General features: G+C 33.9%; 3 protein-coding genes across 3 annotated transcripts; 1 reads left to right on the forward strand and 2 right to left on the reverse strand.

Moving 5' to 3' along the window:
• The first annotated feature begins 761 nt into the window (after positions 1 to 761).
• Positions 762 to 5147, forward strand: LOC110632017 (probable sulfate transporter 3.4). Its single transcript, XM_058148895.1, has 13 exons — positions 762 to 1153; positions 1648 to 1696; positions 1785 to 1992; positions 2274 to 2445; positions 2580 to 2645; positions 2741 to 2854; positions 2940 to 3056; positions 3182 to 3308; positions 3389 to 3675; positions 3779 to 3969; positions 4179 to 4264; positions 4567 to 4643; positions 4746 to 5147. The coding sequence occupies exons 1-13, from the start codon at positions 824 to 826 to the stop codon at positions 4887 to 4889; spliced, it is 1968 nt and encodes a 655-aa protein (XP_058004878.1). The 5' UTR covers positions 762 to 823; the 3' UTR covers positions 4890 to 5147.
• Positions 5148 to 7114: 1967 nt separating this feature from the next.
• Positions 7115 to 9556, reverse strand: LOC110632018 (uncharacterized). Its single transcript, XM_021780106.2, has 3 exons — positions 9254 to 9556; positions 8323 to 8549; positions 7115 to 7581 (listed from the first exon to the last, which is right to left on the reverse strand). Exons 1-3 carry the CDS (start codon positions 9475 to 9477, stop codon positions 7574 to 7576), a joined length of 459 nt encoding a protein of 152 aa, XP_021635798.2. The 5' UTR covers positions 9478 to 9556; the 3' UTR covers positions 7115 to 7573.
• Positions 9557 to 10503: 947 nt separating this feature from the next.
• Positions 10504 to 15121, reverse strand: LOC110632016 (MAR-binding filament-like protein 1-1). Its single transcript, XM_021780104.2, has 4 exons — positions 14732 to 15121; positions 12961 to 13004; positions 12731 to 12871; positions 10504 to 12406 (listed from the first exon to the last, which is right to left on the reverse strand). Exons 1-4 carry the CDS (start codon positions 15009 to 15011, stop codon positions 10697 to 10699), a joined length of 2175 nt encoding a protein of 724 aa, XP_021635796.2. The 5' UTR covers positions 15012 to 15121; the 3' UTR covers positions 10504 to 10696.
• Positions 15122 to 16377: the final 1256 nt, after the last annotated feature.

Here is a 16377-nt window from a genome sequence, read left to right on the forward strand (position 1 = left end):
TTGGCCTGTGAAGGTTTGCTTCAACTTGAGCCAATTGCTTCTTTAGTTTTCTGATCTCAGCTTCCTTTTGGGTAAACTCCATACCAAATCTCCTTTGTTGAATCAAGGACTTAAGATCCTTGTCAAGCTGTACAATTTTTCCTTGTAATTCTCTGTATATATTATGGGCAAATGCAGTAAAGGAATCCACCTTTTGATCAATGTGTTGAGTTCTCGTAAGAACTTGATGTAATAAATTGGTGGTGTGAATTAATTCTTGCATTCGTATCCCCTATGTTATTATTATTATTTTTTAAATATTTGCATTTTTGTTTAGATTTCTCCATTTAGGATAATTATGCAAACAATTTAATTTAATTGATTTATTTTATAAAAAAATATTTAAAAATTATATTAAATGAATTTATATTTACTTTTTAATGTTTACTATTATAGTATTTTTAATCAATTTTTATATATTAAAATTAAATTTTCTTTTTATATATTTTTAAAGATGTACATTCTTTATTAATTTAATATTTAAAATATTGATTTAATATATTCAAAAAAATGTTATTAAAATACATCTCGGTAGAGTCGAATTCCATTTAAAAGAAATTAGAGTTTTTACCCTGGACTCTCATGCATGACCAAACTACCCCTAGCACATCAAAACCATGTGGTAATAACTTTGTCGAAAACACATTAAAAGGACAAAAAAGCCCCTACCAAACAAATATAGACAACTGTTGAAGTAACTGGTTCCCCTATAAATTCAAAGCCACGCTAATGTCTTTCTTCAGCAAGTTGTATTCTCACTTCTTGTTTTCGCTTTGGTTAAAACATGGTCATCAATTCTAATAGAGTAGAGGATTTCTCTAGCCATGAAACTGCTCTCAGAATCACCACTGAAGCAATGCCACCCACGGAGATACACAGTGTGTGTCCGCCGAACCAACAAACCACCCTCCAGAAACTGAGGCAAAGGCTTGGTGAGATCTTTTTCCCTGATGATCCCCTCTACAGATTCAAGAATCAAACTTGGAGCAAGAAATTGCTTCTGGGTCTTCAGTTCTTGTTCCCCATCTTCCAATGGGGTTCTGAATATAGTTTAAAGCTGTTCAGGTCTGATATCATCTCTGGTCTCACCATTGCCAGTCTTGCCATCCCACAGGTAATTAAGAACTTTGTATTTTATATGAATACATGGAAATGTCTCATGTACATGCATACATATATACAAGTGTGTGTGTGTTTGTGTGCATGTGTAGGTATGCATGTGATGTGGTGCTAATGGTGTTTGTCATCTTATGGTTTATGAGCTTTAATGGACAAACGATTCTTAGTTGGGGTTGCCATTTATTCTTTGCACTTTTCTATGTATCATTAGAGTGGCAGTTATTATTAATTTAAGCCTAATATCAAATTTTAATTTTTTATTAGTGAATTTTATTCTCATTTTATTCTGTCTTTGTTTTGTCTGGGAACATGATTCTTGTCTTAATATTTGACGTTATTTGGCAATCAACATGAAGATCAATTCATTTCTGTCCTAATTATATCTGGATAAAAAGTTAGATTGTAAAAAAAATCACAAGGGTTTAACTGTAAATTGGAAATGAATGCTTCTACATTTCCAGTGATCTGATAAATTTTCTTATATTGCAGGGAATCAGTTATGCAAAACTCGCTAATTTGCCACCTATAGTTGGGCTATGTTAGTATCAAGTATTTGAATTCAGTTATAAACAGATGTAAAATATGATTTTCGAAGTAAAAATTTATAGTGAGTAATTTTGATGCAGATTCAAGCTTTGTACCTCCATTGATATACTCTATCCTTGGAAGTTCAAGACACCTTGCTGTTGGTCCAGTCTCTATAGCATCATTGGTGATGGGGTCCATGCTGAGTGAGGCAGTTTCTCCTACTGAAGATCAAATTCTTTATCTGAAATTGGCCTTCACTGCTACCTTCTTTGCTGGTGTGTTTCAGGCTTCTCTAGGTCTACTAAGGTAAAAGATCACTTCATTTATTCCTGTTATGAGAAGTTGATAGTGAGTTTTGGCTTGAATTTTTATGATAACAACTTACTCTTTTGTTCTTCTCTTGATGTTGACCTCAATTTTTACTGAACAAATTTCACTAAAAACAAAAAAGCTGCTTCAAATTTGCGGCAAATTTGAGCAGTATCATTTCTTTGACAAAATCGTAAGAATTTGATGATGAAAAGGAAACATGATTCCTCTGTTCTTGAATTTGAACTGATATTGCTTTTATGATTGTATGATTGCAGGCTAGGCTTTGTTATTGATTTTCTCTCAAAAGCCACTCTTGTTGGATTTATGGCTGGTGCAGCCATCATTGTTTCACTGCAACAGCTAAAAGGGTTGCTTGGAATTGTTCACTTCACCAGCAAGATGCAGTTTGTTCCAGTGATGTCCTCTGTTTTCAACAACAGAGATGAGGTAATTTTCTCACAGAAGGGTTCTTTATTTTGCAATTTAATTGGAAAATAACTTGTTGGGTCAAATTATTGAATGAAATTAAATTGGTCTTTTTTAAGCATTGTATGGTAACACAGTAGCAATTAAATGTGCAGTGGTCCTGGCAAACCATTGTCATCGGCTTCGGTTTCCTAGTCTTTCTATTAACAACAAGGCATATTGTAAGTGCCTCCATCTTGCCTAAAAAAATACCTCAGTAATTTCTCATATGACTGATTATAGTTCTTAACTTTCAATATTGGATGGATTGACACAGAGCATGAAGAAACCAAAGCTTTTCTGGGTGTCAGCAGCAGCTCCATTAACATCAGTGATTGTCTCTACCCTTTTAGTTTTCTGCCTCAAGTCAAAGATTCATCGAGTCTCAATTGTAAGAATTGACAGCCAGCTTAAGCTCTGCTACTTCTATATTAGAATCATCTGTACAAGTTCTTTATGTGCACTTCTCTTAACAGATTGGTCATTTGCCTGAAGGCTTGAATCCTCCTTCAGCAAATATGCTATATTTTAAGGGTGATTATCTGGCAGTTGCTATCAAAACTGGCATTGTAACTGGAATCCTATCTCTCACTGTAAGTTGCCCATATAGTCAGTTAGTCACTGCACCTGCATGTCCAAATTTGGGATTCTTAGCCTTCTTTCATAGTAATCTTAGTCTTGCTAAATATTTCCGTCTTTTGTTTTTATTTTTTTCTAGGAAGGAATTGCTGTGGGAAGAACATTTGCTGCACTAAAAAACTACCAAGTTGATGGTAATAAAGAAATGATGGCTATTGGTCTCATGAACATGGCTGGTTCTAGTTCTTCATGCTATGTTACAACAGGTGATGGTCCTTTTGTAATTTTAACTTTTCATGGTAGTACTGACTGTGATTCTCACGACTTCTAAACCACGCTGTTTCAGGATCATTTTCTCGATCTGCAGTCAACTACAATGCTGGAGCACAGACAGCAGTTTCGAACATAGTATTGGCTTCAGCTGTACTTGTGACTCTGTTGTTTCTCATGCCTCTCTTTTACTACACTCCCAATGTAATCTTGGCAGCCATCATCATAACAGCTGTGATCGGACTAATTGATTATCGGGCTGCATATCAATTGTGGAAAGTTGACAAGCTTGATTTCTTGGCTTGTTTGTGTTCCTTCTTTGGGGTTCTTTTCATTTCAGTGCCTTTAGGTCTTGCCATAGCAGTAAGCTCACTGATTCCCTTAGCTTGTCCCAAATCTAGGCTTTAAAACAACAGAAATGAATGGATAAGACCTAACTTGCCTCATTTCCTGGCTGGGAATTCAGGTTGGAGTTTCGGTATTCAAAATTCTACTGCACATCACAAGGCCAAACACTCTAGTTATGGGAAACATACCAGGAACTCATATATACCAGAGCCTTAACAGATATAGAGAAGCTCGAAGAGTTCCTTCATTTCTTATACTCGCTGTTGAGTCTCCCATGTACTTCGCAAATTCTACTTACCTCCAAGAAAGGTTAGTTCACCTTTAATTCCCAATACTTGATAGCACTTGCTGCTCACAAGCTTATTATTGGCATAGAATTTGAATCATATCTCCTAATTTTGTCAATTCAAATGATAAGCTCAATACTGCCAAGCTAAAAAATGACCCCAATTTTGCTAGAGTGATCTTTTTTACAGTGTTGAGGTCGACGTTCTGAAATGAAAGATCTTCTGTTGCAGGATATTAAGATGGGTTCGCGAGGAAGAAGAGAGGATAAAATCAAATAATGGAAGTACTCTTAAATGCATAATTTTGGACATGACAGGTATGTCACCTTTTTATCTTAAAAAAATGTTGTCATTTCTTGAATCTATCTCAGTTCAGGAACCTACGTAAATTCCATGCTGGTAGTACAAGGTTCTTCTAATGACACTAGTTATGCAATTTATGTATGTCTGGTAGAATAGATTTTGCATCCGAGCACTTTTCAGCACAAGATAAATGCATGAAGGCACAAAAATACCATGTAAAATACAACTGTGGAAATATTTAGTTTTCAATTCAACGAATTGCAAGACGGGTTTGCAGCACCAACACTTACAAGTTTTTACCTCTTTGTTTTTTCAGCTGTTACAGCCATAGACACAAGTGGCATTGAGTTGGTGTGTGAGCTAAGAAAGATGCTGGAGAAGAGATCTCTTCAGGTAAGACCAAGTCAATTTCACAGGATTGCTTTCCTGGTTATTTCAAGGTATTTTACTAATGGTGGTGCTTCTTATAACTTGGTCACTTTTTTTCTTATGCAGCTTGTATTGGCAAATCCTGTTGGAAGTGTCATGGAAAAGCTACAGCAATCTAAAGTACTGGAGTCCTTTGGATTAAATGGACTCTATCTTACAGTTGGAGAAGCTGTAGCTGATATCTCGGCCTTATGGAAGTCTCAACCATGACTTCCTTGAGGTTAGGACTTAGCACAGTGGGAAAAAAAAAATTAAAAGATTGACTTTAACTCTCAGATAATGGCAAGTTAGATAGGAAGAGCTGTAGTCAGGAGAGGACTCATCTTTCTCTGTTTGAGTTCAATCAAGGCAATGGGAAATGTTGCCTTCTTTTTGAAAGAGGGAATAGGTGAAAAGTATGCTCTTTTGAGAAGAGATTTTGAAGTTCTTAACTCTCAACAAAGTTAATGAATTTAATTTTACTGCTGATTTCATGCATATTATGTTGGATAGAAGAAAGCTGTTGGAGGTATCTGTTTCATTGCCATGAAAATATATGAAAGGTAGAGAGAAAAAAAAATGAAGATCATGGACAAAAGGAGACTCACACTCACATCATCATTAACACGAACAAATCAATGTGCAAGATAGATTAACAGTGAGATGTAAGAACTTATACAATCAAAAGAATTGCTTCTGCTCCTCAATAAACCCAGAAATTGTAGCTATAACCCAGAAGGTACAAAGATCAAAATAAGATGGAATTTTGAATATGATCAGAAGCTTCTCTTATAAGCAGCGGTTTGATTCTCAGAATTTGTGCAACACTTGCACAGATCCGAGCACTCAAACTTGCTTTTAAACGAAGGTAGGAATTCTGTTGGATCTTGAAAAGTTCCATTCTAGCTATTAGTCACTGAAGCATCATTTACACAGTAAACCCCTTTGAAGAACAAAGAATTTGATGTTCCCTTTATTGATATTTACGTGTGCAGTGTGCAATATGTACTGCTTGGCTTTTGCAAATATGACAAAGTTGAACTTAGAAAAATGCTAAAAATGCTAACTTTAAAAGTGAAGCCATCCTCAAATCTGAACTGAGGAGATGCCACAAAAAGAAAAGAAGTACGGCTCTCGCTTACCACCCCATAACACCACTATCTAAGCACTGGCTATCTAAATTATTCTTTTCTAATGACCCTCAACACGGATTAAAAAACCAAACACTTTCAAAGGGATGGTGTTGGCTCTTGATTCTCTTCTATCCGGCCATGCACACAGTTCTGGGAATCTGATGTTCTCGGGAATCATCACAGCAAGGTATGGCCATTCCACAATGATAAGTAAATTAAACTTTCCATTTTCATGGGTAAAACCATGTTTTTACTAGGATAAATTGCACCCATGAGATTTGATACATATGCTTTCATTTCTAGTGTTTCAAAATTAGTTACTTTCGTTCTTGAAATTTTAATTTTTAATTATATTTTAATCTCTAAATTTTTATATTGTATTAAAATACTTAATTTTGGATAAATTATACAGATAATACTTCAACTAAGGAATATGTAATAGTAAGGTATCTAAATTTCAATTTGTAACTTAAAACCCCTGATTTTTAATTTTAGGTAACATAAAACTGACTTCTAGCAACCAGTTTTTCTATTATTTATGCTGATGCAACATCTATCAAAATAAAAAAATTATATTTTCATAAATTGATAGTTTAAGATAAATAGGTTATAGATTAGGTTATGAATTTCTAAAATATCAATTGTATCAATTTGTGCAATTTAAGTCGTCAGCGCCATACATAGGGATGGAGAAACTATAGAGAAATTAATTATAAAATATTATTTTTAAGTAATTAAAACAGGTAAAAAAAATAATTCCTTTAATTTAATAAGTAAAAATAACTTAAAAACTAACTATTAAAAATCAAAGAGAATTTATATTAATCTTAAAAATTTGTGTTATAAATTAAAATTTAACTTACTCTTATGTACTCCAAAGTTAAGGTCTATATAATTTACTCCTTTAATCTTTCAAAAGCTTATACATATCCCTAATGACAATATAAAGACAAATTATTAATCATGAAAAAATAAGTATCAAAGTTTTTATTAGGCCAAACCTCAAAGCTTTTAGCAGTTTATTGAATAGAAAATGTCAAACATTTTCACTATATTCTAATTTTGAACAGAGTAATTATAGCCAAACTTATTTGGGAAATTTGTGGATAACAAAATGAATCAAAATAACAGTTTAACACCTTAAAATTTTCAATTTTGCTGCTACAGATTTTAAAAATCGACTACAATTACTACAACTAATTTCAAAATTAGAACATTTGAATATGATTGTCAAAGCGAAGAGGTTTGGCTTTTTCTATCCAATTGGCCAGCTTTTAGCACGTTATTACCTTATAATTTCTAGTTCATGCGTACTATGTTGAGTAGCTAAAAAACAGACCTATTATAAAGATTGAACAAATCAATGTTAGTTAACAGCCCTACAAGAATTCCAAAGACAATGAGAAACAATATTTTCGCAGTTCATGGAAATTCGTCTATATGTCATATTAAAATAAGGCACAGAACGAGAAAATAATATCAGAAGAACAAGAAGCATCTTCCCCAGAAACCATCCACAATTGTACACTACTAGTTTCCTGACACAATGCATACCTAGTCTCGCATGCTCCACTCCCCATCATTTACACCATCTTCTGCGCCATCTTGTATCATTAACTACAGCATAGTCAATAGAATCAGTAGGCTAAAACTATTCATCCTATCATAGTTTGGATTTCATATCTCACAAGCTTCATCCAGGAGCTCCTTCAAACCATTCGATGATCAAAAAGTATGGGCCCAAACAAAGTTTGCTCCTGCCTATGGAGTTTTCCTTGTAAATCAAACATCTGCATGGAAATATATTGTCTGTGATTAAAAACATCATTCATGTTACGATAGAAATTTGTTATCATCAAATTGGCCATTGGCCTAGTAGTTCATTGCTCACACCTCAAGCCAAAGTGTTCCAGAGTATTGAGATTCTATTATCAAATCCCAAAGTTAACAATTCCCTTTTGAAGGGATTGTACTTGGTTTTTATAAAATGGGCTCTGGTGAGAGAGCGTGATCCCCCACCAAAAGGCCAAATGGACCTCCCAATAATAATAATAATAATAATAATAATAATAATAATAATAAAAGAGCATAAATCATTAGAATAGAATTATATAAAAAGGCGAAAAAAAAGGTCCATGACCACACTTGAACCAAGTCTTGTTCAATCTGAACACCTAAAAATGAGGCTTGGACTCGGCTCATTCACTAAAAATAAAATAAATATGAAGCTTATCATGCACGTGCACCTAACTGACAAAAAATGGCTCAGTTTGCTTGCAGCCGGCCACAAACACGAATACCAGCTGCATGACACAACACATTATGTTGGGCAACAAAAGATCACAGCAAAACCAAAATAGATCCTACTCACAGAACAAGGCTAGTCATTTCTCAATAACTGGAGTTAACTGTAGTCCCTCAAAAGGAATATCACAAAGGAAGAATTAGGGAAGAAAAAGAAATTTAAGAAAAAAAAATATAACAAAATTCTCTTAGGCAGTTGCCTAACATATACAGGGATAAGTTCTTACTTGATCGGTATCGTGTAATTGGAATCTCTCGGAGTTCACGTCTAATGCACAGATATTCACCTAGTAAAGCCATCACTGCAAGTCCAGTACCATTCACAATCCACCATGTTATTGAGGAAGGCCAACCTCCGTATATAATGCATATAAAGAGATGGAAGATGTAAAGAGTTGCAGAAAAATCAAAGCACTTCTTTGACCTCTCAATCAAGTGAAGCATATATCCAGTTCTACATAAACCAAACAAACAAAAATAGGCAAGTTTAGTATATATTATAAACAAAATACAGTAACTGTACATTCAAATGCTACCAAATACAGACATGAACAAAATCCATGCAAAGGTATATGAAATTTTCTTAGAGAACAGCAAATTTACAAATATAAACAACAATCTTTCCTACTGACATCAATCATATCAACAGAAAGAAGAAATACATGGCATCTCCAGTTCTCCACACACAAAGACAGAACAGCTGCTCAAACTACCTGACCAAACAGGAAATGTTAAAACCAGAATTTGTTGAATTCCCACTATCCAACCCATATTAAAAGCATTATATATTCCAGGCGTCCTTCCCAGGCACTGCAGAAAACTAAATATCCTTCTAATATCAATCAGGAAATTGAGGGATGTAGTCAACTAATAGATAGCATAGCTGATGTCAACAAGAAAACGTTTATTTCCTCCAAACCTTTACGGTCAACAAAATGTAACTAATAAAATGTAAAGCAATACCTTAAATAGTCAATCATACTGTATAAGCTACATTTCTGATGAATTAAATAGACTAAAACAACACGAGGGATTCAAAAATTATTTAAATAGCACAGGAAAAAAAAAAACTCTAAAAACAAATAATTCGGGTTTCTACAAGTCTAAAAATACAATTTCAGGCAAAAAAAGAAAAGGTAAAGTTGATCAAACACTTACCCAGCAATGGAGCTGAGGAGAAAGGAGGTGATTACACGCCAACCGGTGATGGTAGAGGTGGTGACAGCAACGAAATCAAAGAAATAGACAAGACTCATGCGAGACACGCGAGTCCCAACAAGAATCGATAAGAAAGAACCAAGCGTGAGATAGTAAAGACATTGAAGGCACGCTATTTGGGCAACAATTAACCATGGATCCCATACCACTGCACCATAGAACATGACTAACCCTAATCCTAACACTGACCTAAACTCTCCAAAATCAATCCGCTACAGAACCAACTCGAAATTTTTAATCCCCACAAAAAAAAAAAAAAAAAAAAAAAACCACCTCTAGCAAAATCAAAATTCTCGCCCCATCTTAAGCTTTCTGAAAACAGGAAAGAGAGAGAGAGAGATTTTTCTGAATTTTGAAGTGAAATTTGTGGAAATGAAAAGTGGATGGATTGGATCCGAGTATATATTCGATTGGTAAAATTGAGGAAAAAAATTGTGAAGAAGCAAAACAAAACCCTAGATTTGAATCGAGAGAGACACGAAGTGACTGTTTATAAAGAAGATTGAAGAAGAAGAAGAAGAAATAGCGATTAGGAGCATCCAGGCGACGCTCATTTTTTGGAGCTACTAAATTGTGCCGCGCAATGTAAAAGCACAAAAGCCACCTTTTTTTATTGCCGACAGGTGACAGCTTCATTCGTAGTAGCGCGATAAGGGACAAATACAGTACATGGGAAGCCAACCAACGAATCCACCTGAGAGCTTGAGACCTAACCCAGCGCACCAAATGCCTCCTATGGCCTCCTTATCCTTGGAGTGTTGGTGACCTGCGGGGATATTCTTCTTCTTATTTACTTCAAAACATACATACATATGTAAATAAATACTTTATAATTAGTCCTAAATTTCAATTTCAATTAAGTATTTTTCATTTTATTAATGATTAATGGGGTCCAGTAGTTTAAATACTCAATCTTGAAGTTCAATTTTTATTATCTTGGGCAGTGGTTATGATCATATACACATATAGGTGAACCAACTAACGGCTAATTAACATTCAACACCCAAGACCCAGTGAAGATGCAATGCTTTCGCCTACTCACTCAATTTTGGAAGAAAACTATCCCACAGATGTTTGCAGCAACATTCAAATGATTAAGTAATTTCTATTAGAGGAGGAAAATTTCTGCAAAATTTTCCAGAAAAATTTTGAATCTGATCTAATATGCTTGCAGCAAACACCATGGGAAAGATTATGAACAAGGATTTCCTCATTTTATGCCTCGAGATCCCATCTATACAATACATTGGCATGGAGAAAATCTCCACTGAAGAAATGGATGAAAACCTAAAAATATATTGTTTGAAGGATGATAACAGCAAAACAATTTAGAATATGAAACTAATCAGATATTAATATTGGCAGTTCGTGTAATACAATACTTCATTGGGAGCTAGCTCTTCTTCTTCTGCCAGTTCTCTTTGCAGTAACAGTGACCTTGTCTTCAGCTTCACCTTTCTGAGATTGATGCTCTTTTTCTGGAGCTTTTGAGGAATTTATCTTACTCCTTAATCGTAATATTTCACCCTTGGCAGAGGCCAACTCTTCTTCAAGTTTCTTTGCCTTCTTCTCCAAACTCTCCCTTTCCTTTCCAAGCCTCAAGACGATGTTATGGGCATCTTCCATATTCTCTTGGGCCTCTTTAGATGCATTCTTCTGCTCTGTTAGGGACTTGTAAAGCACCTGTTTCTCATCTTCAAGGTCAGAGATCCTAGAATTAGCTATCCCTAACTCCCCAGAAAGTATCAATGCATTTCGATTCATCTCATCCAGTGATTTAGTAGCCTCTTCTAGATCTGTTTCAAAAGATTTTCTTGCCCCATTGTCCTTCAATATTTGATTCTCCAGGCTTTGTAGCTCTTTGTTCAAAGAAGAAACTAATTTTTTCTCTTCTCTTAGTTCATTGGCTGTGACTTCAGCTTTCTTACAGACATCGACTAATTCCTTCTGCAAACTATCACGATTTTCTGTAACAGCTGCCAGTTCACGGGACATTAATTGCAGCTCCACTGTGGTTTTCCTCAATTGTTCCTTCACTGCTACAATCTCCTTAGCTAACACTTCACTACTTTGTTTCACCTTCTCAAGGCTCTTCAGCATTGTTTCTGTAGCTTCAGCAAACTCAGCCTGAACTCTAGAAACCTCAGCCTCAAGCTCAGTGCACCTATTTCTTGACAGCTTGAGTTCTTTTGCCACATCAGAAGCCTCATTTCTCAGCTTTCCAAGATCTTCCCGAGTGCTTTGAAGTTCATGTTTCAGATTCGTTACATTGTTCAATTCTGTATCAAGGATTTTTCTCAAATCTTCCTTTTCCTGTGTCAAATCTGTAATCATGGCTTGGTTTCTGCTCACTTCATTCTGAGCAAGCTCAAGCTTCTCCTTTAGTTGGTGAAGCTCATCTTCTTTTTCTGCCAACAACTTAGCATCCAAAGCAGCCTTCTTTTCAGAGGATGACTTCAGATCACTGAATTGCTCCTGAACAGCATCAATTTTCTTGTTAGAATCACCCCTCTCAATGATTAAAGAACTCACTGTCAAATTTAATTCATCCACCAAAGAATTCTTCAATTCCAGTTCCTTTCCATTTCTCTGAAGTTCATCTTTCAATGCTTTGATTTCTGTGTGTGCCTTGGCCAGTTCATCTTTTGTTTCCTTGTAGGTAGAATTCAAGTTCTTCAATTCCAGTTCCTTCCCAGCAAGTGAAGAGATGAGATGTTGAGCATTATCTTCCTTATCCTTGAGCTCTAAACTAAGCAAGTTATTCCTATCTTGTAAGACTTCAATTGAATTGAGTTTTTCCTTTAGTTCTTGTTCATGAGCTTTCTTATCTTCCTCAGCCTTTGAAAGGCTGGTTTCTAGACCATCTATTTGAACTTTGAGCTTGTCAACTATTCTTTTCTCATTTTTCAGCTCCTGTCCTAGCCCTTTAATTGTAGTGTTAGCCGATTGTAGTTGGTTCACAAGAACCAATTGTTCATCCTTTGCCTTTCTGAGTTGCTTTGTCCATTCTTCCTGTTCATTCAATAGCTTTGACTCAAAGTTCTTCTCTAAGGACACAATGGCAGCTTCCTTCTCTTTCAGTTTGGCTGTCATCTGTGCATCCCACCAGTTCATGTTAGTTAAGAAAAAACAATCACCAAGCAATGCAAAATAGAAGAAGTAAGTTTGAGGAAGCCTAAATTAGAGAGGAAATAGAGGATTTCTTCTGCTTTGAACACATAGATAAAGAGAGATTTTAAAAAAGAAATAATTAAAAAAAAAAGTTTGGAATCCTTGAACATCCAAAGGCACAAGGGGTATTTATCTTAAATTCTCTCAACAGAGAAATCCCCTATGGATTTCTCTTTGAATATTCAAAAGCATCATAGCAAAATTAGGTTCTTTGCAAAACAAGACAGAAAATCAGCAGTAACTTACAGATTCTATTGCTGTTTCAGTGGCTTTTTTCTCTTTCTTAGTCAATGCAAAGAGTGCACCAAGCACACCCGTACCAAATATACCAAGTCCATTCAGGACAGACAAGAAGGGATTTGGTGGTGTATATCTTTGAATTGCAGCCTGTCCACAAACACAACCAATTAAGAACATATAAAACAAAAATTCATTACTAGTCTGTATTTATTTGTGAATGAAGTAGAGATTCAGACCCCTTCTTTTTTGTTATCTTCAAGTGTCTTGAGCTCACTTTCTTCTGAAATAAAATAAATGAATACTTAACAGTTAAAGAAGGAGATGATACAGATGGGTGCCAAAAGCAATCATTATAATTAAGAAAATAATTTTCCTTCAAGGGGAACAATCAAATCATGTGGGACAGGTGCCACAAGCAATCATTATAATTACAAAAAATATTTTTTTTCCTTCAAGGGGAAAGATCAAATCTGTAGGAGAGTCATCCGACATAGATGTAATACATGCTATATCTTGCTACAAATAATGTTAAGCCTGCAGGTCATTACTTGATCCCACAAGGCTTCATAGAGGATTTCATGTTGTTAAATTCGGGGAGAGTACTGATAAAATTAAAATTTAATTCATTTTAATTCGGGCTTATATAAGTGATTAGATTGCTTTACACATCAACATGACTAGCCAAGTTAATGTTATAACCCAACCACTTATATATTGCCCTTTTTACTTCATATTATTTCAATGTGGGATTCCAACACTTCCCCCTCAAGTGCAACCACATGGTTGTCACTTGACAATTAGTTTGTATTTTTATTTTTAACCCAATACGAGCCCAATTATACAGTCTTATGGGCAGTTGAAACCCACAATCCAGTTGCTCATATAACAAAACTAGAACACAGAGACATTAAGTTTCCGATAAAAAAAAAAAAGAAATAGTAAGTTATCAAAGCAAAAAATATATATTATTCACACAAAACCTTCATTCCATCAGTATTTAAAATAATGGTATTTTTCATTTTACATTAGACATTGACATGTGTGCCATTTATCTAGAAGAAAGGGAAGCGACCATTTACAGTACGATAAATCAGCTAATCCTCCAGGTCCTTGGTTCTAAGATCAAACCAGAAAAGAAAATGATATAGCTATCAAAGACTCTTGTAAGATTAGAAGTATCATTTTTTTAGATATATGCAACAAGACCTTAATAATTTTATACAATTATGATACCACATAAATTCTTCTATTCTTTAGGTTCAAATAAGCAGTTCCAAGGTGTTTGACACCTTCAAGAATTTAGTATTCACTAGCTCAGGATTCAATATTTCAGTGAACTAAACTGCCTTAACTTAAAATTTGATAAACTATCCATTTATTCATTTCACTTCCCATTTTTGCTTCTTGTTTATCCACCACAAGATCCACATCCCAAACCCTAAACTTCATTAATCATTAATAAGAACCCTATGACACTCAATGGAGGAAATTTTTTGACGTAGTAATGTTCATAAAGAGACTATCAGAAATTTTGAAAGTTAACTGGAATAAGTTTGAAAATTAACTGGAATAAGGGCATTATTATATCCAAGAATCCAGAATACGACTTTAGATAACATTCATTATGCCCCTTGAAAATATTTTAAAGGAGGTACCAGAAGTTAGCCGAAACCGACTATAAGTTCAGTCCAGCGCAAAAAGAGAACATCAAATCAACCAGCATGTCCAGGTATTTATAACCAAATAGCAACTAAAGTAAATGTTTACACTATCCCAGATGCAATAACCTATGATACAAGAACAAAACCAGCGTTTACCCCATACCATAAACAAATTATACCAAGAACCAGCTAATAGAACTTGAAATAGCAAAAGCACACTCGTATCAGTTCTTATCCTCTATTTGAAGAAAAAATGTGACGAACCCACATCACCCAATTCAACAATTTCCAATGCTAAAAACAAAAAAGAATCTCGAAAAGGCAAAGAAGTGATAAAAACACTCACTTGTAAGTGAACCTTCAAGAGCTCTGGCTCTAAGTTGCAAGAAGGGAAGAATCGAAATACCCACGAAGAGAACCGCTCTCTTCTTGCTAAAAACGATATCGTATTGATCTTCTTGGCGAGTACAAGCAACAGTAATTGCCCTCTTCTTTATCTTGGTCTTCCCATTACAGCTCTTGACATGGAAAAAAACAGAATGGGAATGAGAAGAGGAGAAAGTAGAAGAAGAAGAGGAGGGAAAATAAGATTGTAACAGGTGTGAGCTTCCCATTGCAAAGCCCATGGCCTAGTTTTGTCGATGCAGATAAAACAGAAGCGCTATAGAGCCATGGTTTTAGCGTGGACTGGCCTCTGCTATATCATCCCAGCCGTGTCACACTCTCACTCGCCGTTGTTTAAGCCTTTAGCTAGTTCTTGGACTTGATTTGCGAAATTGTCCTTATTTGCTGAAGTAATTATCAAAAATAAAATGAAAATGAACAAGGTTACCAAGGGAAATTACAGTATTCGTGCCCTATATTTCTTTAAAAAAACAAATTATTATATTTCGACCCAAAAAACAAATTATTATAATTAAAATTTATTAATTTAATTTTAAATTATTTTTTAACTTCCTCTCAGCAATATATCTAAAAAAGTGCTCAACCTTTATCTTGTTTTTTTCTGCCAGTAGAATTTTGGCATCTTATCTTCAGCCTGCGAATCATAGGTTCCCACGTCAAAGTTTCATAAAATCATAAATTTAACATGCATTTTTTATAATATATAAAATAATATTTTTTGAAAAACTAATTTTAAATTTTTTACTATATTTTAATAAATTGGTGAGGATTAACTAACATTTTATTAATAGGGACATATCCGAGATCAGCAATTTTTATTAATATTTTTGAAAATAAAAATATGCTTATTTTAATTTTGATGTGCATTCAAATTAAATCAAGTTGATATAATATATTAGTTGATTTGATTAAAAAATTGAGACTTCAAACTCAATTTTAGTTCATCTAAGTTTGTAATTTTTCGTTGAAATTCAACCCTAAATATATTTGAACTCTGTTTAATTAAATTAAGTACTTATTTTTTAACTTTAAATAACTTATTAAAATATTAAAAATGGTATATAATTGAATGCTGTGATTATAAAAATAAGGATAATATTGGTATTTTTAAATATTATTAGGATATATTATCTCTTATTTATGATTTTTTATTTATTTTAATTAATTTTTTAAATTTATAAGTTAAAATAAACACTAATTTACTTTTAAGTAAGCTTGACTAATTCATAAGTCAAAATTAAATACTCTCTAATTACTATTAAAATTTTGAATTAAACTACTTACTATTCTCAAACTAAATTTTTATAAAACTTGATTGAGAGATTATTTAGTTTAACTTATGAAAATCAACTCATAGACATGTAGTATTTATAAATTAATTTGGGCTATTAAGTATTTAAAATTTTAAATAGTTATATGTTTGATTAAAGTATTTATAAATGACTGATTACCAGTTAATGTGTTTAATAAAAAAATAGCATATAAGTATATTTATTATTAAAATAACTAAAAAAATATTAAATTAGATTTATGATAAAATTTTAAAAATTAAATAAGGATAATATACTAAAATACTTACTTAAACTA

This window comes from Hevea brasiliensis, chromosome 6 (assembly GCF_030052815.1).
Source record: "Hevea brasiliensis isolate MT/VB/25A 57/8 chromosome 6, ASM3005281v1, whole genome shotgun sequence".
Lineage (NCBI taxonomy): Eukaryota > Viridiplantae > Streptophyta > Magnoliopsida > Malpighiales > Euphorbiaceae > Hevea > Hevea brasiliensis.